Below are 26,469 nucleotides of genomic sequence, written 5' to 3'. Positions count from 1 at the left end.
TGGTGCTGGGTCTCGTCCGTATGGGATTTGCCACCATGGTTTGTACAAGCCCCATCTGAGGAGTTCGTGGCCTGATCCTGCCCTGATCATGGCGCAGGAGGTGGCCAGCACAGAGCCCGTCCTGTGTTCTCCACCTCGGTCTGTAAGCAGCTCCATCCCGGCTCGCTGCTCCCTGTCAGCCGCTTTCCCCCATCCCGACGGGAGGATGCGCGGCAGCGAGCGGTGCCTGGTCACTAGGTGCAGCCCTTTCCTTAGGAATGAGCTGAGCCGGGAAAACAGCGCATCCCCGCTCCCATCTCCCGGCCTCGGGAAGGGAGGGGAAGGAAGGGGACAGTACATTTCCACCGCGGCTCCTCGGTGCCAGCGCGAACACCCCCAGCGTTCACCCTCATCCCACCTCGGCGCTTCAGCCCTGGGCTTCTTAATACATGGGCTCGAAAGAGCCTTTCCCCATAGAGCATCATTCAAAAGGCACTGCTGGGACTGCTCCAGGGCTGCATCCGAGCTGCTCAAAGGCCTCGGTCCTTCCAGCTCTTTGGAAAAGCCCTGGCAGGAGGGCAGCAGCATCCGGGGCTCCTCCAGCATCCCTATGCTTTTGGCATTTAAGGCAGGAACGCCTTGACTTTTCCCTGCATCTTCCTCTGCAGGGAATGTTTCCAAGCCACACGTGAGGATGGGGAGCTCTAGGCTGCTCCTGGACGGCTTGTGCAGGGAAAGAGGCTCCGGCCTCATCCCTGCGAGTGAGGGGGATGCCCCACAAGCACCCCGGCCCTGTCAGTGCCAGCCACGGGCTGCACATGGCAGGGGCAGATGGAGGAGTGGAGCGGTCCCCATGGCTCTTGCCCCTCTGGGAAGATGCTGCCTTGCTAAGGCTGCTCGGGGGGGCTGCTTTTGAGCTTCCAAGGAGTTTCTCACCGGTTTTCCCCCTCCAGCCTGTTGCAGGGAATGTGAAAGGAAGGAGAAGCCCAGCCCAGCACAGAGCAGGCAATTCCTCATGGGAGCGATGCTGAGACCAGCCCCTCCAGGAGCAATTCCATCCCATTGCGGAACTAATTCATTATAACAACGTGTTTCATCCCATCAGGAGACACTGAGGGAGCTGGGTTGCCCTTTGGCTTGTGCAAGAGCCGATGACACAGCTTACAGCAAACTCACACTGCCCCGAGGGGCTCCACACACTCGGAATGGAGCCACAGCGGTTTTCCCTTTCCGCTCTTCCCACATGCGTTGCTGGCCATTGGCAAGCTAGGAGCTTCCACAGGGACTTGTGGGTGTCAGGATGGATTCCTCATTCCAGCCTCTGGTCCCAGCAAAGCCCTTGGCATCAGACCCTGGCTGAAACTCCAGCATGGGGACGGTGGAGGTGATACAGGAAGGAAAGGGATGCCCAGAGCATCCTCAGTTGTGCCACGGCTTTACCTGAATCCTGGGCTCTCCATGAGCTCCCGGTGCTCTTCTTGCTCTCTCCCACAACAGGACCTGCTCCTGAATCAGGTGGAAGCCGGAATTGCTCCTGGATGGAGAGAGGAGCTCACCAGTGATGGGTATCCCACAGCTCTTGCTTCCTCCAGATAACCATCGGATGCGAATTCAGCACCCCCAGGAGCAGGAGGACACGAGCCAGGACACCTGCAGCCATGAGGGGCAGAGCTAGAGCTGGGCTAGAGCTGGCACCTCCCTCCCCATCCCAACTTCTTTCTTTTCCCCCTGTAAAGAAACGGGAGCAGAAAAGCCAAGCGCACGCGAGTGTTTCAGAGTACAACGGGGCTTTATTTGTATGAATTACTATGAAACGTCTGTAAGAAAAACATCACGTATGGAAATAAACTCTAAAACAGCGACACTGACAAACACCACCCATTTCTCTGCTTTGTTTAACCCATTTTGTATAGAAGTGATACAAACGTCACCGCGGATTGACCACCTTCACATCAGAAACGCATTTTGGCTTCCGAGCCGGTTGTAGTGGTCTTTCTGCTCGTTAGACCTGATTATTTCCCATGTAAAGGACACAAACCCAATCTCTCTTCACCCTTCAAATGATGCTTTGTGCCTCCCGGATGCTTTGCAATGGCTACAAATGGAGTGACATCATTCAGAGAGGCTTTGCCTTGGGGACCAGAGGGTGGGCGAGTTGTTAGAGGGTGTTAGCAAAGACATCCCCGAGCCCCTGTGAGGCGCATGGGTTGGTGCTGGCACAGGACCCCACTCAAAGCAAGGCTGGGTTGGATGAGGCTTGGAGCAACCTGCTCTAGTGGAAGGCGTCTCTGCCCGTGGCAGGGAATTAGGATGAGCTTTAAGGTCCCTTCCAACCCAAACCTATGGATCTACGGACACAAAACCTCTGCTGGCAGGGTACATGGAGCTCAACCACGGCATCTGCACCCACCACGTGCATGGCACCCATCCCATCCCCATGCTCCAGCTCCCCAAACTGCCCTTCCTCTCCCTAGGCTCCAGGTCCTGGGTACCATCGCAGGGAGCAGAGGATGGACACTGGGGATGTGCTCAGCCCCAAGCAAGAGCAGAGGCAGCGTCGGGGCTCCTCTCCATCACCAAACTGCAGCAGGGTTCCAAAGCTACAACGCATCCACCGAGCCAGGAGAGGATTCAGCACCAGGCGCTCGCTGCGGTTACAGCCAGGGTTCGGGCCCAGCACCACTGACCTGTGACGTGATGTGAAACGCGGCTCTGCCCAGCGCCAGAGCTCACCGCGCTCCTCCGCAGCCACAGCGCCCATCCTGCACCAAGGATGGGGAGCACAGCAAACCCCATGGGCTCGGCAGCGCTGGAATCACCCAGGGATGCCGGAATCACTGGGATCCGGGCGCTTTCCTCCCCGCACAACAACCTCCTCATCTGGGAGAAGCGGAATTCCCTTCCCAGCAGAGCCTGGGCTCCTGCCCGACCGCCTCTTGGAGCTTCCTGCCTTCATGGAAACTGTGCTGGGAGTTAAGCCCTCGGTAGCTGCGAGGCGCTGGAACACGGACAAATGGAGCCGGCTCCAAGCTTGATTTTCTTCCAAATATGCAGAAAAGCTGCTTTGGATCGGGAGGGAGCAACAGCAGGCTCCTATAGACCCCAGAGCCGGCGGAGGGGAGGGGAGGGCAGGAGCCCCTCCTCGCCATCCATCAGTGTCAGGCTGGGAATTAAGTCCCACCCAGGGGCTCAAGAACCTTCTGTTCCCAGCTTCACACTTGCAGACGGGGCCAGGCAGGGACATGCCCCTCCAGACACCCATCTTTTGCCCTGCACGGTGCAGCTCCAGCACTGGAGCTTGCGCACGGCAAGGCAAGGCCAGCGTGGCTTGGGATGGCTCTAACCTGCTGGCCAGGCTGCCGTGACTCAAGGATGCTCCTCGATCCTTCCTCCCAAAGAAAAGGAGCGGGCACGGATGCTGGGATGGGCTCAGCGGGGTGCGACTTGGGCTGCTTTGCTTTTAGGGAACCCAAAGCTCGCGGGCATCCTGCGGTGCTTCAGCCCAGCGCATCCTGACCTCACCCTTCGCACCCTGGGCTTGGCTCCAGGGACCAGGGAGAGGGTGAAGCACCCGCATCCCCACTGATCCCAGTGCATCGGCTGCGCCGCTCACAGGGAATGGAATCTTGGCACCCACTTCAAAGGCGTGCGGGCTGGGGTGGGGGGGGTTCAAAAGGAGCCTGTTGGGAGCCGGCGCCTGCAATGTGGACTTTTGTTACCAAACCCCGCGGAGAGGCAGGGAAAACAGTTTCATGTGTGTTGGAGGGCTGGGTGCCTGCGTCTGCCGCCTTCGCAGCTCCCGTCTCACAACAGTTGTGCTGCTTTGCAGGAGCCAGAAAGCGAAACAGGCACGTCTAGAGCCACCTCCTGCCTTCAGCAGGCAACAGATTCCGCCGATAAAGGAGAAGAAAATGTGCTGGCGGGAGCGATTCCTGCCTTCACGCTCGTCACTCATGACTTACACAGGGAAGGAATTTGTTTACATCATTATTTTTAGCCTGACAGCATCCCCGAAAGCTGCAATGATTCAGGCACCGCCTGCCAGCCCCGCAGTGAAATCAGCCTGGGCTGGGCGCAGGGAAGGATGCTCCTGCCACCGGGCCAGCCCCAAACCCAGCGGCGCTCACAAGCCCTTGTGCAAACCCTCCGTGCCCCAACCACCACCGGCCTCAGCTTGGGCTCTGCGTCTTACCTACGGCAGCGGCATCCCTGGGGCCATGGGGTGCCCTGCCCGGCAGCCGGGATCACCGCCAGCAGGATGCTCCCGATGGGATGTGTCCGGCTTCGGCAGCGAGGGTGACACCGGTGCAAAGTCCAGCCCTCGGTGCTGCCCCACCGGCACAAAGCGTCTGTAACTTCAAGGCAGTTTTAGCGATGCCGAAGGCAAAGGTTTAATTCCAAGTAAAACACCTAGGAAAAGAAGGCCTTTCCTTTTAGAAGCAATGTATGTATCATCTGACTACCACCTGGTCCGCATCTCCGCTCATTACTCCTAGCAAGAATAGACAACGGCTGCAGGTTCTCCCTCTCGCGTGTTCTGGGTTGGTTTCTTCCTGTGTGCGCAGAGTAAAGTCACACCAGATCACTACAGAGCTACGGTCAGGAGTGCTCCGGCCAAGCAGATCCCACACGGAACGCATCCTCCTTAGTACAACTGATCCCACTCCTCCCACGCCGCCGCTCGCGCTGCTCCTCCCAAGCCCGAGCTCCGCTGGCTCCTCACAGCAGCTCCCGACCTGCGTTGATCCTCATTTTGATTCCTTTTTGGCTGATTTGCTACACAGAAGTTGTTTTCAAACCCCGGGTAAGAAAACTGAGCCTCAGCGCTTGTACTTCCGAGGAGAACAGCAGCAGAGGGGGAGCAGCCAAAACTCTGCGGGATTTGTTGGGTGTCTTTTGTTCCTTTTCCAGCCATCTTCTCTTGAAGCTTTGGGCACTAAACCCCAGCGCTGGGACCTGCAGCGGAGGAGAAGGGGAGGGATGGAGATGCTCAGCCTTAGCTGCACGGCGTTAGGGTTAGGGTTAGGGTTAGGTTTAGCCACTTGTCCCCGTGTGGACCTGCAGCGGAGGAGAAGGGGAGGGATGGAGATGCTCAGCCTTAGCTGCACGGCGTTAGGGTTAGGGTTAGGGTTAGCCATCTGTCCCCATGTGGACACGCTCTGGTCCCAGCCCAGAGCAGCCAGGTCTGAGGGATGGATGGGACCGTTCCCATGCTCATCCCCAGGTGCCTCTCACCATTTACTGCCCTTCCTTCAGCGTCTCCTCCTCCTCCCGGAGCGGCTGCCTCCGCACTTGGAAGTCTTCATCTGAAAGGAAGAATCAGGATGGGGCTGTCGGGAGCCGCAAGTGCTTCCATGCCAGGACACCGCTCACCGCACTATGATCCCAGCGCCAGCAGTGAGGGACCTGGCCTTCCTCACCCAGACAAGTCCCAGCGACTGGGACACTGGGACTGCCAGCACACGCCTGGAAACACTGGGAAGGGCTTGTAGCCCACAGGGGCAGATTTGCCAGGACTGTAACTCGACCCCAGGCTACACATCCCGCAGGAGAGCCACATGGGAGCAGGGGTGAGCCCGTAGCACCGGTGGCCGTGCTCCTGATGGGCATCTCCAGCCGAGCGAGGACAGGGCCAGGAGCCAGCTCAGCACACACAGCTCCCCGTGCCGCATCTGCCGCTTCTTACCGCATGAATGTCCCTCGACATCATCGAGAAGATTCGCTGTGGAAGCCGCTGTCCCCATCCTGCGCCCTGTGCTAAGGAAAACCAGGACATGCCCGGGTACCACAGCTGCCCTGCCCAGCCCATGGGCCAGCCACGGGAGCCAGCCAGAGGCTCCGGGTAGACCACAGCCATAGGGAGTGCCCATGAACACCCACGTGTGGGCACTCCAACGGCGTCCCCCGCCTCCCCAGCTCCCGTTCCCTTGCAGGATACACTTGGTGCTTCAACAAGTGTTTTCTCTTCGACTTCCTCATCTTTGTCTTCTCGGAGAAGGCTCTGGCGAGTTCAAAGAGCTTCTTGCGCGTGGCTGGGGGGAAGCAGACACATGAGGGCCTCACCCAAAACCCTGCCCAAAGCTGCCACGGGTGATGGGCAGGAGACGGCCAGGGCCAGCGGTGTGAGAGCAGCCTGCATCCCTACACCCGATGGTGATGCTCCAGGTTCTCCCAGGTACTGCCAGGCTTGGAGAGCCGGGTCCTGTGCCCAACAGGGACACACTGGGGGGGGGGGGCTGATGTTTTTACCCTTTCACTGGGATTTTCATGACCTTCCCCACTGACAACTGACCCACAACCCCGGTGTCTCAGCAGGCTCTCACAAGCTGCCCCAAGAGCTCTGTTTTGTGATGGGAGAAGGGGGCTGTGCCCTGCTAAGAGGAAAGGATTGGAAACGGAAGAGTTAAGCAACCCCTTGGCTTGCTTTCATAGGATCCACACAAAGCCCGCCCAGCAATTCCTCCTGCATCCTCAACTCATGCCATAACCCACACTAGGGGCAGATGGAAAGGGGAGAACTGGGGCATCAATATCCAGGTCTCCATCTCCCATCTGTGCCCGCACCCAGCCTTGCTGTGCAGCACGGGAGCTCCCTGCCACTGGCGAGGGCCAGGAGGGGAGCACCGCAGGATGGGGATGCCCCAGCCCAGGGCTGTAAAATGCAGTCCCAAATGGGAGATGCACAGAGCAGGGAGCTCGGGGGATCACCCCTCAATGGTGCCGGCTCTTCTCCTGCTGCCCCATTCCCACCTCCCCTCCATCCCTGGCAGGCTCCCGGTGCCAGCCCCCCAAACCCCACTCACATTTTCCCATGTGTTTCAGCTTGTCTCTGAATAAGGCATCGTCAGACACGGCACTGCCGGCCTCGCTGGGCGCAGAGGGGGCTGCATCACCTGGAAGGCAACCATCTGGTCACTGCAGTGTGTGTGCAGCGAGGGGGATCCACAGGGATCACTGCCGTGACCCAATTCCAGCCCAGTTCCGCCCAGCCGAGCGAGAGCAGGCAGGGTGAGGGCACCGGCACACCAGGGATGGCTCTGGAAGGGGACTCTGGGTGGATGTAACCCAAGATCGCAGGTCCGGGTGCCCCTGAGCACCATGTGCCCAGCTGGAGCAATGCCACACGGACAGGGCCATCGATGGACACCAGCTCTAACGGTGACTCTGGATGGCTGCTCCACTCACTGAGGTTAATCAGGATTACCCAGGAACACTCATTACGCCTCCCAGGCACAATCCCCAACTCCGGCTATGACCAGAGAGGGCTTTGACACCCCTAGGAACTGGATCCCAGCTCCCACCACAGGAATGGACAGAAGCAGGATGCAGGAATGGACAGAAGCAGGATGCAGGAATGGACAGAAGCAGGATGCAGGAGCACCTCTATGTAGGTAGGGCAGCATCAGCCATCACCCATCAGCTGCTCTCCCATGCAGGGGGATGACAGAAGGGAGGGATCAGCCAGTTTCCCTCCCCACAGCCACTTTGGAAGGCAGAGGGCTGGGAACACAGGAGCTGCGAAGCATCGCGCTGCTGAGAGGTGATGCTCAAATCCAACTTGGAGGTTACCTGGTAGCACGGAGGAGCAGCCGAAGTCGTTGCTGACAGCAGCACTGGACTTGGACTTTTTTGACTCATATTTCAATCGATCTGAAAAACAGAAAGCCCAGAGCCCCCTCGGTCAGAGCCCCCAGGCAGTGCACGTAGCTCGGATCCCCTCTCCCCTCTCCTCCATGGCTGCGCAGGGCCAGGCTGGTGGCAGTGCCAGGCAGGGGAAGGGCAGCTCTTTGCTCAGCAGCAGATGGGGAGGGCACAACGGCCAGGCTGGGCTTGGAGGGCATTTCCGAAGCTCTTTGCTATGGATCATTACAAGGGCACATAGGGATACAAGGGGGAATGGCTTCCAGCTGACAGAGACTGAGCTGAGCTCTTAGGCACAAGCTCTTCCCTGTGAGGGTGCTGAGGCGCTGGCACAGGGTGCCCAGAGAAGCTGTGGCTGCCCCATCCCTGGCAGTGCTCAAGGCCAGGTTGGACACAGGGGCTTGGAGCAAGCTGCTCCAGCGGAAGGGGTCCCTGCCCGTGGCAGGGGTTGGGACTGGGTGAGCTTTAAGGTCCCTTCCAATGCAAAGCATTCCAGGGTTCAATGGTGTTGCTGGGCTTTGCCAGCGAAGTGGGCAGGGAGAGGAGAGCCTCATGGCAGGCAGCTGAGCACCAGGAGCAGGCCACCAAGCCCCATCCTGCGCTGGCTCTGCTTTGGCACGAGCCACGATGCCGCATCGATGCCCTTCCCACCTCTCTCCAAGGCGAGGAGGAAGTCCCGGTTCCTCTGGAGCTCCTTCATGAACTCTTCGTTCTGCAGGAAGAGCGCGATCCGCTCGTCCTCCAGGTACTGCTTCCAGCGCCGCTCCTGCTCCAGCGAGCCCTGGCCCCGCGGGGCCAGCCCCCGGGGCAGGGGCTGCCGGTGGCCGGGGGAGCCCTGCAGGGGCAAACAGGGCACAGGTTGGTCAATGGTCTCGGTCCCTGCACTGCCTCAGGCTCAGCTTGGCCTTTTGCACCCTCCTATACCCAGCATCCCCCCTGGCTGGGCTGCACTCGGGATGGTGCTGCTGCAACGGGGACAAAGAAGGAGAGAGCCGGACATCCCACATGGGAACAGGGACCTCTCGCTCTGAGGCCAGCATGGAACTGGTGCCTCCATTGCAGAGCACAGACCTGCAAAGATTTAGGACTTAAACCCACGGGGTTAAGCCAAGACCGAACCTGGCGTGGAGGTGAGCAAGGAGGGGCTCAGCCACTACCTCTGCTTCTATTTCCCCCTATCTAACAAGCAGAGACTGCAATTTCCCCCTGACAAACATCCCTGTGGGAAGCACCTCGTGCTCTCCCCCAGCTCCCAGGGCAGTCACACCTCGGGAGCAGCAGAGCCGCGCTCCCCAGCTGCAACCTCCTCCTCACCTACACTATTGATCTGATTTGTAGCTGCTCTCAGAGAGCCATAAAAAGCAAAAGCACACAATTACTGGGGAAAGAAAAGGGCAGCTGCTGCTCTCCTCCCCCTGAGCCCAAGCGAACCGGCACGTTCCTATTCCCAGAAAGGTAATATAGCCCGTGAAGCTCAACTTGCAGGGCAATCATTTATGGAAACGTGGCAGGCTGCCTTTGGAGCCGAGGAGGGAGGGAGGAGCCGATGCATGGGGTAGGCAGGAGGCCTGCAGCCCCCCAAGTCCCTTGCTGTGGCAGGAGGGTCCTGACCCCGCTTGCAAAGGGGCCAAGGGACACCTGGGGGATGTGATGTGCCTGGAGCGGAGCTGGGTGCTGCCTGCTGTGGGCAGAAAGGCACCCACGGCTGCAAGCCTTGTGGCTCTAAAACCACCACAAAGCACGTGGGGATTCGGACTTCCCAAGGGCAAATCCTCTCCTCACTTCAGTCTCGCCTTGAACAAGAAGATGCGCTCCAAGACTTCCACTTTAATCCATAGCCGGTACCCAGACGGTTTCAGAGCGCTGGCACTGCAGCTCAGCGTGGCTGAGGACCGGGTTTGCTGCTCCATGCACACCATGGGCTGGAAGGGGCCGCAAGCCTCACCTGGGTGCCAGCAGTCTGCTGGGGCAGGATGCGGAGGAAATCCTCAGGGAGGTTGCCCAGGAGCGGTGGGTTCCAGTTCCTGTAGTGCCCGGACACCGAGGTGCTGCCGGGCCCCGGCACGTCCGACCTGCGGGACAAGCCCAGACAGTGCCTTTGGCAAGGGAAAACCCTTGGCACAGGGCACACAGCAGCTCCCTGCCCGGCTCCACCAGCGGTCCTGGGAGCCACCAGACCACAGCTCCCATCCCAAACCAACAGCATCAGCTCTGGAGAGCAAAAGGCTTTCCTAGCGAGTCTGGAGTCTTTGGGAGCTGCTCTTCCAGCCTCACCCCATCACTTCCCAGGCTGCATTCCCTTCTCCTGCCCAAAACCCATCCCTGTGGAGCCCCAGCACCGCACCAAGGTCTCCGGTGCCAAGAGCCCGAGGTGCAGGGCCCCCGCTGCCGGCACCTGGTGTTCAGAGCCAAGCGCTCCCCACCCCAGGAGCTGATTTTTGCCATTCCACACGCCGCTGGAGCAGCTTCCAGGCCCCTCAGCTGTTCACTTCCTAGGGCCTCATGGGGATCTTCCAGCCAGCTGTGAGCTTCATTCATCTCCTTTGGCTTTGTCTCACCTGACCCTAACAGGCTGCTGCCACGTTCCCCTGGCTGGGGGAGCTAACACACAGCAGGGCCCCCCAGCACCAACACAGGGTGCAGGATGCTGGGAGCAGCCGTGGCGTGGGGCTGGGGGCTCACCTGGGTGGTGGGGTGGGAGGTGCCCGGGGGTAGCGGCTGCCCAGCGCCTGGCTCTCGTAGGCAGGAGGGGAGTAGACAGGAGGGGGCTCCTCGTCCGAGCTGTCCGGCTCCAGGGTCCGCTCCAAGATCTGCAGGGAGAGGATGGGGTGAGGATGAGCAGGGGGAATGCTCCCTATTGGGCTGGACTCGATGCATGGCAGCAAAGCCACTGCAGAGAGGATGGGGCAACCTCCTGGCACTGGTCCCCCTGCATCAGGGGGCTTTGGTGGCGGTTGGAGGTGCTGCTCTCAGGGGATGAGGCACCACATTTTGGGTGGGTTGGAACAACCCTAACCCTTCTATGATTCTATTGAGCCTGTTCCTGGGTTCACAACAACCGACTGCAACCTGAGTGCAGCAGAAGGGTCTCTGCTGGGTTTTGGTGCTGGAGGGAGGGAGGGAGGCAGGACAGCAGTTTGGCTTGAGCCTCAAGCACCATCCAAGGCAAAACCACTCAGGCTGCACGTTCCAGAGCAGCTGAACTGAGCACCCAAATCTCTGCCTGCCTGCACCAGCTGAGCAGCACCATGTCCAGGCAGAAACGAGGCAGGATGAGACTGAGCTGCCTGCTCATGATGGAGCCAGGACCATCCCCCCCCATAGCCACGTGTTGGGGACCACCGGCGTGGGTTACCTCGGGGGGGATGCTGTCCTCCGAGTCCGAGCTGTCATCGCAGCCGCTGCTGTCCAGGTTCATCTGCAGGAGCTGGTCGATGGTGGCATCCACGGCGCCGTTGTTGGCTCTCAGGACGCACTCGATGATGTCGTAGTCCATGTTGGGGAACATGGTCTTGAAGTCCTCCATGGCCTGGTTGAACTCCAGGCGCCGGACCTGCCTGGCGGGGCGGCTGTTGTTGAGCTCCTGCGCGGAGGAGCCGCTGCCGCGGGCGCTGCCGTTGCTGCTGCTGCGGCGGAAGAGGCTCGTCATGGCGGGGCGCAGGGCACGGAGCGCTGGGGGCCACGGGTCACGGGGCACGGCCCCGGCAGCCGGCGGGGACCATGGGGCGGGCAGCGGGGTCCCGAGGCCGACGGCTCCGTGCGTCAGCCCCCGGCGCGCTGCAGCATCCTCCCACCTGCGGGGGACAGAGGCGAGGGTCACCCATGGGATGCAGCACATCCCCGTGTCCATAGGGCACGTCTGATTCAGTTCCACTGCCCAGAGAAGCTGTGGCTGCCCCATCCCTGGCAGTGTTCAAGGCCAGGTTGGACACAGGGGCTTGGAGCAAGCTGCTCCAGTGGAAGGGGTCCCTGCCCGGGGCAGGGGTTGGGGCTGGAGGAGCTTTAAGCTCCCTCCCAACCCAAACCAGGCTGGGATTCTATGACCCATCCAACCACATCCTCGTGGGACCATCCCAGCCCTGCAGCAGGACCAGCACACCGGTGCTCGGATGCTGTACAACCACTGTGCACGGTGCTGTGCAAACGAATTGCAATGTATGAAAAACGGTATTACTGCCCCTGCCATGGTATCACTGCCCCTGCAGAACATTTCCAGGTGCTGACATGTACTTAGAAATGCACTGAAATCTCTCTTTAAAACAAAAGGAGTGAGCTCAGGAGGGCTCCAGAGCAGGGGCTAAACCACTCTGCAGCAAACCGACCCTTGGGAAAAGCCATCCAATCCAAGATTAACATTCACTTTAAAACCATAAACAGATTATACAGCTACTGCTTCTCGTTTGGAAATGCGGGGCCAAACTCAGCTCTGGATTAACTCCGCTGTTGAAACAGGAACAGTTTTGATCCATAATATCATTTCTAAAGGCAGGGAGTTCAAGGTAACTGTCCCTAACATGGAATTTCATCCAGAAGAAGGTGCCAAGCACATCTCTTACTGAAATAATCACATTCAAAGCCATTAGGGGAGCAGTCACCTCTGAAGGGCACCCGGGCCCTCCCCTGCCCCTGGCCATACGCGACAGCCGTATCCCCAGTGCTCACCCAGCCTCAGCCATCCCAACCCGCTCCAAGGGGCTTCCAGAGGCTGCCGGGAGCAAAACGCATTGAAAACCATGGGAAACCCGGGAGAAGGCTCACTTCCGTGGTGCTGGCTCATCCCGCTCCCATCCCCAGGAGCAGCCCTGCCCGGGCTCAGCACCCAGAGCAGTCGCTGTGCCCCCCGAGGCTGGGGGATGATTCCTGCTCCATGGGCCCGCTCCGCTTCCTCTCCCTGGAGTTTTGTGGTCCCGGGTGCATCTGCAGCTGTGAGGGGCCCGAGCAGCAGCCCCATGCAAACAGCAGCACCAGACCAGACCCGGCCCCTTGGCCACGTATGATGCCAGTGCCCCTTCCCCGTGCCATTCGCTCATGCCACAGGACAGGCTGCATGGAAGAACTGGGAAAACCATTGCTCTGCATGAGGGGACGTTTGCAAACAGCACCAGAAGCCCCCAGCTTGCCCCCTGCTCTCTACCGAAACGCATTTAACAGATCACTCCGCTGGGGACCGTCTCCATCCCGGCACATCCCAGGATCCCTGCTTTTGGGAGCCAGGCTCGGAGCAGCAGCGCCTGCGTGAGTGGAGCAGGAACAATCCCGACAGCCCTGCCCGGCTCCATTCACCGAGGACAAACAAATCTGCTGGAGTCCATTAATAAAACACAGCCTCTCCTCTGTGTCCCTCCTCTGCCACCATGAGTCACTGCCAGCAAAGAGCCCGCATTGTTCGCACCTCTGGTGCTATCCTTTAATTGCAGTACTGCACGGCTGCTTTAGTCACGTCTTCAGCTGAGTTACAACACATTCACAGGGTACACACGCTCCTTAAAACATCTGGCTACGGCAAAGGGACGGGGAAAGAGCCTGGGCATCCGGGGAAAACAGCTTATTCAGGATACACAGCGAACACAGGCGTGATCCAAGCAGGAGCGCTCCTGCAGAAAAGCGTTAGCTCAGCAAGGCCACGGTAGCCCAGATAGGAAAATCAGCCCCAAAATCAGGAAATGAGCTTGGAAAAGCCCGGATCTATTTAAAAATCCTAAGATCTATAAAGTAACAAGAAGCTCCTGCGGTTGGGGGGGTCTTTGGCTCCCAGCATTTGGCCTTTGAGTCAAACAGTTATTAGGTGTAAGGATACTTAAGGTCTTCCCTGTAACCAGGATGAAGGCCACTGCCATTGGGAATCCCCTGCAGCCCCCTGCCCCGCTGGAGAGGGACCAGCTCCTCCTGATGCAGACGCTGACACAACGTGACAGGAGCATGGGACCGCTCAGAGCCCATGCCCGATAGCGTGACCGAGCACCACAGCCGCTAACTGAAAGCTTCTGGTCGGAGGAAGAACTAAATCAGGGAGAGGACAAGAGACTCATGTGCCAAATCAGCTCTGCAGAACATCTGCCTTCAACCAACCCCGAGGGATCGCGCTGCTGGGACTCTCCCAGCCCTGAGACACATCCAGAGGCTGCTGTGAAGGGCTTGTTGGGCACAAGCGAGGTGCAGAGCAGGGTGGTTCCACACGCCCCATGGGCAAACGCCGCTGCAGGCAGAGGTGACAGCAACGAAACGCTCCAAAGTCAGGCTTTTGAACCCATTTTTTAAAGTGCAACCGGTAACGCAGAGAAACGCAAACCATTACACTGGCATGAGCTAAAATCCAGAGCAAATCAAGCCCCTCCATCAGCAGGAGTTAGTTTAAAAGACAACCCATTAGTTGCATGTGCAGGGTCTTCCCCAGCTCCTGCTTGTCTGCATCAGCACCTGCAGGTGAGCAGCGGGGAGGCCAACGGGACCTCAGCCACCAGCATGGGGAAGGGACTCAGCACGTTTCTGGCCCTTATTCCTGGGAAGGGCTGGGAAGACGCCAGGAAAAGCAAAATCCTTTGGATTTCCCAGAAAGGGAAGCACAAAGCTGGCGTGTGCCTGCCAGCCAGGGGCTGGCATGGGGGGTGCAGGCTGGGCTTCCCTGTGCCTCCTGCCCCCGTTCGCAGAAGCAGGCTGAGGTGCCTCCTTTAGCTGGCTCCCAATGGACTTAAAATAGTCCTTGCTCTGCTGTCCTGCAGAGAGGACCCTGAATGCTGTTATTCATTCACCCAGAGCCGGGCACATGCGTAATCCTTCACCCTTCTGCTGCGCCCATCACAGGAGGAGCTTAAAGGCTTTGCAAGCTCCCAGTGCGTGTGCCCCCATCCCCAGGGTCACGGGGAGCAGCAAGGTGGGCGCAGGGGCACTGATGGGGCTGGCGCTGCCCCTGTGCCCCCCAGGAGCCCCGGGTAAGACCTCGCAGGGTGAGGGCACTGCTTGGCCCTGGGGACACGGGGACAGCTCCGGATGAGCCAGCTCCGCATGCAGCGTGCCGGTGCTGACCTGTGCCACGGTGACATCCCGGCTCCAGGCTGGGGGCAGGCACAGAGCCACGCTGCTGCTGCAGCATCCAGCCTGCAGGAAGGCTGCCACGTCCGCACCGGCTTTTATCCAAGCAGAAAAAGCCCACGTAGGTTTTGCCACCACCACAGAACCAGGAGGGCACAAGACGCTCTTGTGCACACATCCAGGGCTGCTTTCTGCTTTGGGTCCAGCTCCTGCCTTCAGCTCACCGCTTATGAAACATTAAACAGGACCAAACGAAAGCTGTTCTTCAGGAGGAGGCTCAGCCCTGCCAGCCCATCGTGCACCATGGCTCTGCTCTGCTAAGGACTTGCACAATCCCGATCCACCCTCGCCTGAGCCAGAGCCAAGAACAAGACCTCAGTGGCTGAGAAGCCCTTCATGAGGCTCGGCAGGGAGCTGATAAGATGTGCACAGCCGGCAGGAGCACGGCCTGCATCCCGCTTTCCTCCCATCCCTGCGAGCGGGGTGTTTGGTACCTCACAGAGACGGACTTCCCACACCAAGGGATGGCCTGAAAGGCTTGAGGTCAGGTCCAGCTGGGAGCAAGCACGGAGGAAAGGCTGCCTGGGCTCGGCATCAGCCATCCGGGAATGGCGCAGAGGAGCAGCCGGATAATCCCAGGGCTGGGTCGGACCGGTCATGTCATGCTGGGAACAGCAGTTGCTCGGCTCCGGGAGGAGCGCAGCCCGATGGGAGCAGCCAGCAGCTGTAAAAGCACCGGATCGCCAGGGAAGAGCCTTGGCACCAAGTGCAAACGAGAATATTCCTTTCCCCAGCGCCTGCTGCAGCCCAGGCACCAGATGGGATTGCTCAAAGGCCGCCGAACCGGCCCCTTGCCCCCTGCTATTGCCATGCAGTGTCTGTAGATCATCCCCGCAAACACGCTGGAGCTGGGCCCCCCTGCTTGCAGCCAGGACTGGGGGGGGACTCCACGGAATGCTTGCTCCCCACAGCCCAGCACTCACCCAGTGCTTGGCGGCTGCAAGCCCAGGCCTGCAGTGACTCGCTGGGGGATGCGATGGAAGCGCAGGAGGAATTTCCATGCACAGGGATATCTGAAGACAAGGTCTGCCAGGGGAGGGAGGACTCAACACCAGCTTTGGACAGAGCGGAGCGGCCGAGCTCTGCCTGCAGCCAGGGATTGCTCAAGCCAGGAATGGGAATGCTGGGCGGCTGCAGGTGTGCCTGTAATTGGATTGAAACTGTGATGGAAAGTGAATAATGGGAACAGAAACCACAACAGTGTCCACCAGCAAAGTGAAAGGCACAGCACACGCTGAGGATGTGCAGGATGGGGCCTTGCAGCGTCCCCACATCCCCCTTTCTGCCCGCCTCGCATCGGGATGCGCGCGCTCACCTCCTGGGAAAACTGCTTGCGAGCAAATCCTTTTTTCATGGAAACAAATAAGCACCCGAGGATCCCCTTTAATACTTGTTCCATCACGCATTAGAACGGCTGGGTTTAAGCCCTTTACAAAGTAAAAAGCAATCAAGGGGCAGAGCAGAAGCCAGCCCTGCTTGAGAGCCGGCGCAGCACGTACCTCTGCAGAATGAAATCCCCCTCTTGGCTCCAGAGCAGCGTTTAGGACCAGAGCCATGGAGCACTCCTGGTCCAAGCACTGATGGCTTCAGTGGGGAGCCTGTAGCCAGCCCCGCACTGTGAAACACACAATAACCATGTTAAAGAGAAGTGGTGCTGCTGCTGCTGCCTGGGGCACCCTCGGCTCGCCCAGCCGCAGCCATCGATGCCATCATCCCCCTGGCGATGCCACCCCCTGCCCTATGGCGTTGTGTCATGCTAATCCCTGCCTTTCACCCCCGTTTTCCATGCTGGAATTACAGCCCCCACCCCAAACGGAGCCTGGATTAATGAGGGAGCACTAGATCTTAATCCAAACGTCGCCTGCCTTGCGAGGCTGCCTTGCGCTGGTTCCATTGAAGGTAATTTGATCTTGGTAGGACGACATTCCTAAAATAGTTGAGGGAATTCAAACATGAAATAAGGTTTCCAGGAAGGGATTAAGAAAAAAATAGGTCAAGCAAGTGTGAGTGATTAAAGTCACCCAGCATCCCTTTGTACGCTTTAACCGCATCCCTGTTCCACTCGATCCTGTATCAACGTGTCAGGAATTAGATGCAAGAGGCTGCCGAAAGCACAGAGGCTGATAGGAGATTATTCCACGAGGTGGTTGAACATCAGCGACCTTTCCTCCTTGGGCTTTCAGTGCTGACATCAAAACACACACGTCCCTGCTGAAAAAGCAGCTCAGAGCTTGTTTGGAGCGATGAGGAGCAAGCGCTGCCTGGGGTGAAGAGGTGACAGCAGCGCGGTCCGGGTACCAGCGCTGCCTCCATCCAATAGGAATGCCCTGCGCCCATCATCCCCCTGCCTCAGTTTACCCACTGTCTGAAGCCCTGCGCACTCACATCCCCGCAGCCATCATGCAAAGCCCTCACACCATATGTCACACAAACCCATCTCGAACCGCTTCGCCCTTCTCCTCCCTTTGTGCTCCAGCTGGGCACAAAAGCTCCGGGAAGCAGCAGGGAACGGAAGCAAACACAGGTTCCTGCAGGGACAAAGGTGTGCGGCTCTCCCCAGGCCGGAACCACGGCAGGAGGTGTCACCGCCGGGCAATTTGGGGTTGGATTTGGTCAGTGAGCACCTAACAGGGAGTGAGCAAAAGCAAAGCCAGGGCCCCGGTAACCGGAGCAGCTGATTCACAAACGCTCATTTGCCATTTTAGGTTAAGGGTCAAAGAAAGGATGAGAGGGGAAAAACAGGGAAAGAGCCTGAGCAGAGGCAGCCCCTTCCTGTCCAGCTCCACTGGGAATGGAGCGGAATGGACTGGGATTAGACCCGATGGTGCAGAGCATCGCTGCAGGATCTGGCCCTGCGCATCCTGCAGGAACAGGCGGCACAAATCAAGACCAAGGCAGGCACCAAGTGCCACCCAAGCACCAGCACCTCCTGCCACCGGGGTTAAGGGACATCGCTTAATGTGTGAAGGCAAAAAAAAACCCCATATTGATTCACCCGAGGCTCCATGGACCACATGGGTTCCTATGGAAACAAAATTAGCCATAAAACTCTGGCTGACAATGAATTATTCACCAGGACAGGCCCCTGGCCATTAGGGGCTGGTGAAGAGATCAAAGGGTGAGCACTGCCGGCTTCCCTCGGGGCACTAAACCACAGCCGAGGAGGAAGAGGAGGAGGAGGGTTCCATGCCATGTGCATGGTGAAACCCACCACGGACACTGGGGGACCCGCATGGGAAAGTCCTGCACCTCCATCACCACATCTGCAGCTCCTGGTGTCCCCAGGGAGAGAGGACGAGGGCAGCCCAGGGGGGAAATGGGGTTGCTGCAGCGATGGGGGGATTGCGATGAGCAGGCAGGAGCGTGGAAGTGCTGCAGGGGTCTGAAGCTGTCCATTTCCTCCCAAGCAGGACCACTCGCTTCTCCCTCCTCCCCAGCCCCTTGCTCCATGGCACAGCAGTGATGCAGGGCATAAAGAGAGCGAAAAGGCTCCTGCCCGATGCCCACTTGACACACACCCACCCCACACGGTCACCCACCCCTTAGCACCCAGGATGCTGCTGCCACACCGAAGGCAGGAGCCGCAGCCCTGCGCATCCCACAGTGCCTCAGCGCCTCACTTACAAGTCGGGATCGCTGCAAACCAAGACCAAGAACCACGGAAGAAAGGGATTCATTAAGTCGGGAATGGAGGAGCTCTTTTTCCTCCGAGTCACTAAGCCAAGGGCTGACGCAAGCCACACGCCAAGGAGCCGCACTGAGGATGGGACGCTGCCGTCCCCTCGCTGTCCCAGGGCACAGCATCACCCTGAAATTGCACCGGCCTTTTGTCCTCCCTCGCACCGGGTGACGTTGCTCAGCAGAGGAGAACCTGCTTGAAGCGCTGCACCTCGCCAGGGACAGGTACCCAGATAACACCACATCACGCCCTCCATCCGAACAGGCTCCTCCATCCTCAGTTTACAGGGGAGAAGCAAGCCCTCGGAAGCCGAAACCCTGAGTTTGCTCCGTTCCTTCTGCTCCACCACGGCTCAGCACGCTTCACACAGTAAGGATACAGGATGCTAACCCGGATTCGGAGCCAGACAGTGCTCGGATAAGCTCTGGGTCTCCTTCAAAGCTCAGCAGCAGTCTGGTCCTGCACCAGGACCAGCACAGCCTTCAACAGGAGGGAAACCCAGAGCTCTGCTCACTCCCCCTTCACCCGCTGGACACAGCAAGGGGGGCACATTCTTCTTCAGCATCCCACCTCCCTTCTGTCCCCACCTCACATCTGTGCTGTTGTGCAACAATTACTGATTCATAATTAACCCTCGTACAAGCCCATCTCCATCCTTTCCCAGTTGCTTTGCACTGGCCTGACCGTGGCCATTGCCAGGGAGCTTTGAGGAATCTATAAGCAACACTTTAGGCTCCGTCACCAGCGTGCCTGTGCGCACGGCTGTGTGTGCCTTCCCTGGGGAAGCCAGCAAGGGCAGGGATCGACGAGCTGCCAGGCACAAGGAAGAAACAGCACTTCCAGGAGTCAGGGATCACTTCCCAGGGATAAAAGCAGGCTGGGGCTGGGGGAAAGCACTGCCAAGGGGGATGCACATCCCGCATCACTTCAGCCGCCGGCAGGAAGTGACCCAAGGGCTGCAGCCGGAGCCATCAACAAACACTCGGTGTTAAGTACAGCCCTAGGTTGGGCTCAGATTGGTGTATAAAGGATCTGCCCTTCCCTACATGGATTATCGCTATGGATGATGCCCTCCGCATGCCAACCTCATATCCCCGGCTCCTGGCTACAGCTCCTCCAGCAGACAGGAAAGCAAACTTTACTGCTTCCTCCCAGGGCAGGGAATTGCTCTGATCAGCATCCTCCCTTCCGCTCCATCCCCTTCAGCCCCATTATCCCCACACACTCTCCTCTGGGAACCCAAGGAAGGGCCAGAGCATCCATCGCTGATAAACGCCATCTGGCAATGAAGACCTGAGGCGTTTGCGCTCCTCCGAGCTATCTGTGGGTGGATTTTACCTCCCTCCCCATCACGGTGTGCTTTGGCAAGGAGGATCCTCACCAGCGAGCTGGCAGCCTGCCCCCCCCCTGCTCACTATCACCCCAAAACAAACCAGACAGAGGCAGCAGCACCAGCGCTGGGGCCGCGCCAGGGCCCTGACACGCACAACCCCGGCAGGAGGAGACAGTTCCTGCAGGGCTCCGAGCTGGGGGTTTAAGACACTTGTTTGTTTCCTTGTCACCGGGCGACGGAGAGGATGGAAAGAACCCTCAGTGTCCTGTTGTCACCTCTGAGTCAGCGCTGCTCCTCCCGCTGCCAGGACCCGGAGGCACCCCAAAAGCAGCTCTGGGTGCGCCGACGACACCTTCCCCATCCCGCGGCCGGGGACGCCGGTGGCGCGAGGACGGCTTTTCCAAGCGCTGGGATTTGCACTTCCTCCCGTTTCCATGGCAGGTTTGGTGCGCACCCCGAGAACCGAGGGACGCACAAAGGGGCCACAATGGCCCTGCCACTCACACGCATCAAAGGCGGGCGGATGGGGCACTGCGGCCTCTGGCGTCCCCCCTCCCCGGCACCACGGTGGACACGGAGGGGGACGACCCCAGTGCAGCGGACACCAGGGTTTCGGCACTGCTGGAGCAGTGGTAGGGATGCAGTTGGGGTGCTTGATGGATCTGAACCGCTGTCACCCGGAGGTGGGAACCCATCTCCCCATCGGAAGTGGTGCAAGAGCCGGATCCAGATGTTCCCCCGCTCTCATTCCCTGTGTCTCCATGCAGCTGGGGAGGGTTTCTTTCCCCTTCCATCCCCCCCGTGCCTGCCCTGGCTCAGCTCACACACCGCTGCGCCCATCCAGCTCCGGCGCTGACCACAGGGAGCCAGAGACCACACAAAGCAGGGACCAAGGAGGGGAAACGCTGGTCCCGGCGCCATCAATCAGAGGCGAGGCTCCAGCCGGCATCTCTCCACACCCTGGCCACGGTGACGGAGACGCTGCCACGCCGGCCACAGCGTAGGAGAGGAACCCGTTCCTGCCTCACACAGCCCCAAAGGGCTCCGTGCCTCAAGCGCTTCCCTTGCTTTACAGCTTACAATTATCACCATCATCGGTCACTCACGCTGCCCCAAAGCTTCCCGGCTCTGACCACAAGCACCCTGTGATGCTACGGCAGCAACCTCCTCCCTGCGGGTCCCACCCTGGGATTTCACCCTCATGGCACAGCCACCGCACACGAAGGACCGGCAGCTCCCGAGTGCACAGCACGCGGCATCCCTGTTATCTGCTCCCTCACAGGAGGTGTTTGTGGAGGCAGATAAGAACCAAGCACTCACTATCACGCTGGGAAGCCCCGCTTGCTCTCATCAGCCTGGGGTGAAGGGGAACCGCAGCACTGCCATGGGCAAAGGCGGCTCAGCCACGCCATGGACGGGGTCAGGGACACGGCTGGGTGCTGGTGCACGGGTCAGGCACTGTTTTGTTCCGTTTTGCCTTGAAAAAAAAGCTGGTTTTCAATAAAAAAGCCAAAACTTCCCCGGAAACTTCAGGCTGGGGAGAGGACGGGCGCCTCTAACGCGTGTTTGAAGCGCTTTTGGCAATCAGCTGCGCCAGCACCAGGAACGCGCTGCGGACACCCACGGATCGGTGCGTACGGCCCTGCTGGCACCAGGCACATCCGCTCTGCAGCAGTGGTCAAGCGCGGCGGGGAAGGCAAGGCCGCAGGAGCGGGTGCATGGTGACAGAGAGCAATGAGAAAGGCCCAGCGAGCCGGTGATGGGCCGGCCCTGCTCTGCCATGAGCACCACCAAGAGCGTGCCCCTACCCCACCACCAGCACCAGCAATCCCCTTCCCACAGGGGCAGGGCTCCCCTTGGGTCTCGCCGCTCCATCCGGGCGCTTCCACACTTCCCACATGCAGGAAAACCCCCATGAAATCACGGCGGAGCAGATGCAGGCGCTGCGGCGGTAGAGATGGAGGAGGAGGAGGCGCGGAGAGCCACAGCTTCCCCCAGCAAAGCCCTCGCGGGTCATCCAGGGATGGTGGCATCCCCACACGGGTATCCATCCCTGCACAGGTATCCAGCCCCGCACAGATATCCATATCCATCCCCGCACAGGTATCCAGCCCCGCACGGGTATCCATATCCAGCCCCGCACGGGTATCCATATCCATCCCCGTACGGGTATCCATCCCTGCACGGGTATCCATATCCATCCCCGCACAGATATCCATATCCATCCCCGCACAGATATCCATATCCAGCCCCGCACAGATATCCATATCCATCCCTGCACAGATATCCATATCCATTCCCGCACGGGTATCCGTATCCAGCCCCGCACAGATATCCATATCCATCCCCGCACAGATATCCATATCCAGCCCCGCACAGATATCCATATCCATCCCTGCACAGATATCCATATCCATTCCCGCACGGGTATCCGTATCCAGCCCCGCACAGATATCCATATCCATCCCCGCACAGATATCCATATCCATCCCCGCACGGGTATCCATATCCAGCCCCGCACAGATATCCATATCCAGCCCCGCACAGATATCCATATCCATCCCCGCACAGATATCCATATCCATCCCTGCACAGATATCCATATCCATATCCATCCCCGCACAGATATCCATATCCATATCCATCCCCGCACAGATATCCATATCCATATCCAGCCCCGCACGGGTATCCGCCCCCACGCCTGCTGTCAGAGGCAGCGGCAGGAGGAGGTGTGAGAGGAGGTGAGACCCGGCTGCCGTTCCCCAAGGCGCAGAAGGGAGCCCTCCCGTCCCGCCGGGGCCCGCGCGGCAGCACCGCCTTGGCCAGGGGCTCCCGGGGGCCCTCGGAGCCCCCTCCACCGGCGCAGTGCGCGTCCCTCGCAGCGCGGGCCGGGCGCGGCCCGCTGGGACCGGGCCCTCCACCCTTACCGGGCCCACAGCGAGCCCCGAGCCCGGGGGTGACCCTCGGGAAGCGCCGCCAGGCGCCGGGCCGGGCAGCGGCCGCCGTCCCGCAGCAGGGAACCACCGACCCCGGCCCTGCCCGCACGGGTTTCACCGCGGCTGCCGCCCGCATCGGGGCCGGGACCCCCCCGCCCCGCCGGTGCCCGCTCCGGGAGCCGGGAGCCGCGGCGGGGCCAGGCCGCGGGCCCCGCTGGAGGCCGCTCCGGCCGCACCGCCCCGCTCCCCGCGCCGGGGCTCGCAGCCCCGCGCCCAGCGCCGGGGCCCGGGCTCAGCGCGGCGCCGCTCCGGGCCGCGGCCCGCACAGGCCGCCCGCCCGCCGCAGCCCGGCCCGGCCCGGCCCCGGCGCACAAAGAGCCCCGGCCCCGGCCCCCCCTTACCGGCGGTGGGCGCCGCGCTGCGGGGCTGTCGGCGGCGGGGGCAGCGCTCACGCCGGGAACCATGGACAGGAGCCGGGACGAGGCGTGCGTGGCTGCGGGCGGGCGGGGGCGGCCGTGCCCGGCAGCTGGGGGCGGCGCGGCGGGGCCGGGGCCGGGGCCGGGGCCGGGCCGGGCAGGCCCGGGGTTGGGGCGGGGGGGGGGCGCTGGGAGCGGGGCCTAGCGGCGGCCAGGCCGAAATGCAGCGGGGACGGGCGGGGGGCGCTGGGGCCCGGGTGCCCCCCCCGGGGCTGGGCTTCGCCCCCATGTCCGCCCGCTTCGGTGCTGAGCGGCCGGGAGCGCCCGGTGCCCTGAGCCCCCGCGGGGTGCTCGGGGCTGGGGGGGGGGTCCCCAGCAATGCCCGTGCTGGTCCCGGGCTTCCCAACGTGGCGTGGAGCGAGGCAGCCCCGCCGGGAGCGCGGACCCGCACCGCGGGGCGCGCACGGGGTGAGGGGGAGGACGCCCCAGGCCTGCAGGGGGGGGGACCCTAAGAGAGCATCACTCGGACCGCAGGCAGAAAGCAGCCGTCCCCGGTGGCCAGCGCCTGGCAGCTCGCAGCCATCCCGCAGCACAGCCCAGGCCGCGGACCGAGCTCCGCTTACGAATCACGGGAGCCGGTTTACACCGGGCCAACGCTTCCCGTTCTGCGGGCACCGCACACGGCAGCGGTCAGGCCCTCCGCTTCCCTCCCCGCTTCCAGACCCTTCGGGACATCGCAGCTCCCGGTACCCAGCTCGGAAGGACGGCCCCGAGCACGCGCTTGGCATGGTGCGAAGCTCCCGCAGGACAGGCTCCACGCCGAGGTTTGTCCCCACGCCGTCCATGCCTGGCAGCCGAGCGATCCTGAGCCTGCCTGGCACTCTGCAAGGCTTTGACAAGGAACACGGACACCAGCGAGAACATCAGAGGCAAACCTTCGGCTTTCGGTGCGTTCATTTGCTTTCCCAGAGTTAACGCGGGCGAGCATCTCTCCCGTGTCACAGCGCCTTGCAGCGAGCTCTGTTGACTGCAATGAGCTCTTTTCCTGATCCAGGCTTGATGCAGGGTGGGGGAAACGGGTGATTTGGTCAAGTCTCTTTACTGTCCTTAGATATGGGCCTTAGGTGCTAATGGCGCTAGGAAGTAAAGAAGAAACGGGAATAGAAAGACACAACTATAAGGAATTACAATAGTGACTTTAATTCAACCAGCTCCAACGGAATCAGTAATTCCCTGAGAAACAAACCTGGCACAGAAAACACAGAACACAAACGGGTTTGTCTTGACAGCCGGGGAGCACAAGCGAAAAGGTGAATGGAATCTCTCTGCCTTCTCTGGAAAACAAAAGGATCCACACGCTCTCAAAACGCCCCTTGTTTTCTTACTACACGGGTCGGGTTTGGAGGTAGCCGCTGGAAATGCTCTGTGAGGAAAGCCAAGGTCTGGGCTCTGCCACAAGCAGTAATTCCAGATGCCCACGCTGAAATGCTTTACAAGTATCTTGTCGTCAAAAAGCGGTTTAGGTTTCCTTAAAGAAAACCCCAGGGCTTCGACGAAAATAATTCAAATTAACCCCAAAAACCTGAAGACCCCCCCCCCCAAAAAAAAAAAAACCTATTAATTTTGTAAACCATAATCCCACCTTTCCCAGCAGTCTTTACTTGGGCTTCAGGGAGACACAAGGCACGAGGAAGCGATCCGCTGCCGAGGCTCTCAGCCTGGGATGAGGGCCTGAGCTCCTGGCTCGGCTTCTCCCAGCACTGGAATACCTTTTCCAAAGCAATACCAAAAAAGGGCTGTTTCTAGGTCAAGACCTCGGCGCTCGGTTTTCAGCAGGGGCTGACAGTCGAATGTGAACACAGCTGTAAAATGGATTCGCAATGGGAGCTCAGGCATTCTTTTTCTGATTAGGAAGCAGTCCCCGAGCCTTGTGCGCTTAAAGGTGAAAGCTATTTTTGACATTAAAATGAGCACGTAGTTCCTCTGTCATCCTTCAGTGGCTGCTCTGGAAGCTGTGAGTGAATGATCCAAAGATAAGCAAGGAGTACAAACATGCGGAGTTACACGAACAGGTAGAAGGGGATGGGGTTTTATTCTGCCTGACAATTAGGAGAGGAAGAGATTTCTTTCCACGCTCCCTACTTAGCCTGAAAAGCACTGCTAAAAAAGGGCCACTTAAGCACCGAGACAGACCTCGGTGGCATTTAAAAACTGGAAGTGCTTTTAATAGCTGCCTTTTGAAAATCATAATGTCTATTTTGGAGATGGAGAAACTGAGCCACCATTAGAGCAAGGCAGGATCGAGCACTGAAGAACTGCAGTTTGCTTCCCAACCCGTCCAGGGACCCCGAGATAAGAAAACAGCAGTGGACTGGATGCTTTCAAGTGTTCTTTACACCCAAGTTCTCCTTCCTTCGTTCTTTGGGGGGAAGCTAACCCTGCGCCTTCAGAATTAACCCAAAGCAGCTTGAGAGCACAGCTCAGAGGGGCTGCTGCTAAAATCCAAGTGAGCGAAGAACAAGCAGAACTCGGAGGGCTTATCGCCACCCGTAATGCCCCCGGCTAATCCCCGGCCCCTTTATGTAACCTGGGATTGCTGCAGCTCAAACAGCTTACTGGGGTTTGCTGCTTTTCTTTAAAGCTCTCGTGGACAAATGCAAACACGTTAAAAACGTGGTTTTCTTCTGCAACTCGCAAGAAAAAGTTATTGTAAGGGTGGGGGGGCAAAAAACCCAATCCTTTATTTGTGAACAACGGCAAACAGAATGTAACTCACACACTGAGAACACGTCTGTCTCAGCCGGGATCTTGACAGAAATCTTCCCTCTTTGCAACACCCGGGGTAACTCCCCACTGGTAAGACACAAAAGGTCGAATCCCACATTCCTCCTCCCCCCAGACACCCTCTGGAAGCAGTGGGGTGCTCCAAACCAAGACAACACCGTGCCCGAGCTACACCTCCGGCGCAGCTGCCGCAGCACGGCTGGCTGCGCTCTCATACTTACTTCCCTGTGCCCACTTGCCCGCAGTGCTGAGCCAGCACCGAGCCGGGCACCGGTGGCTGCTTTTGCCCGCGGGACGAGCTCTCGTGCCACTGATCTGCTCTGACTTTCCACTGCACCGATCCTTCCAAGGCAAAACGCAACTTCCAAACTTCCAGTCGGTGCTAAGCCTAACGCCGGCTGCTCATGGAAACTTAAGGAGGAAAAAAAAGAAACCCCTTATTGAGCTCCCTGCAATCGGAGACCTGAGCGGGCTGGATCTAAACGCCACTCACATCACCGGCAGCAGTAGGCTTCCCTGGGTGTTGGACTAGATCCAGCTTAAAAGTTTCCATGAAATAAACTAGGCTAAGCGCATCAGCTGCATCGCAACTAACTCGGTGTAACAGGAGCA

At 59.6% G+C, this 26,469-nt stretch overlaps 1 protein-coding gene across 3 annotated transcripts in view; it reads right to left on the bottom strand.

Annotated features, from left to right (window-relative positions):
• Window positions 1-1,749: 1,749 nt before the first annotated feature.
• CUEDC1 (CUE domain containing 1) overlaps window positions 1,750-26,469 on the bottom strand; it is a 40,410-nt gene continuing 15,690 nt past the window's right edge. Inside the window, exons 1-11 of one of the 3 annotated variants that reach the window (XM_065694867.1) lie at window positions 23,059-23,198; window positions 10,976-11,414; window positions 10,303-10,430; window positions 9,566-9,692; window positions 8,272-8,455; window positions 7,549-7,629; window positions 6,783-6,872; window positions 5,918-6,011; window positions 5,666-5,724; window positions 5,215-5,285; window positions 1,750-4,935 (exon numbers count right to left, since the gene is read on the bottom strand). In XM_065694867.1, coding sequence (XP_065550939.1) covers window positions 5,218-5,285; window positions 5,666-5,724; window positions 5,918-6,011; window positions 6,783-6,872; window positions 7,549-7,629; window positions 8,272-8,455; window positions 9,566-9,692; window positions 10,303-10,430; window positions 10,976-11,269 — 1,125 coding nt within the window. In that variant the 5' untranslated portion in view covers window positions 11,270-11,414; window positions 23,059-23,198 and the 3' untranslated portion in view covers window positions 1,750-4,935; window positions 5,215-5,217. Of the gene's footprint in view, window positions 4,936-5,214; window positions 5,286-5,665; window positions 5,725-5,917; window positions 6,012-6,782; window positions 6,873-7,548; window positions 7,630-8,271; window positions 8,456-9,565; window positions 9,693-10,302; window positions 10,431-10,975; window positions 11,415-22,648; window positions 22,666-23,058; window positions 23,199-26,469 lie in introns of those variants that run through there. The other 2 variants (XM_065694869.1, XM_065694868.1) reach the window with 2 other exon arrangements.

The sequence above is a fragment of the Lathamus discolor genome, chromosome 14 (assembly GCF_037157495.1).
Source record: "Lathamus discolor isolate bLatDis1 chromosome 14, bLatDis1.hap1, whole genome shotgun sequence".
In the NCBI taxonomy this organism is placed as follows: Eukaryota; Metazoa; Chordata; class Aves; order Psittaciformes; family Psittacidae; genus Lathamus; species Lathamus discolor.
Note: the sequence above shows the minus strand (reverse complement) of the source record. Positions and strands in the feature narration are given on the sequence as shown.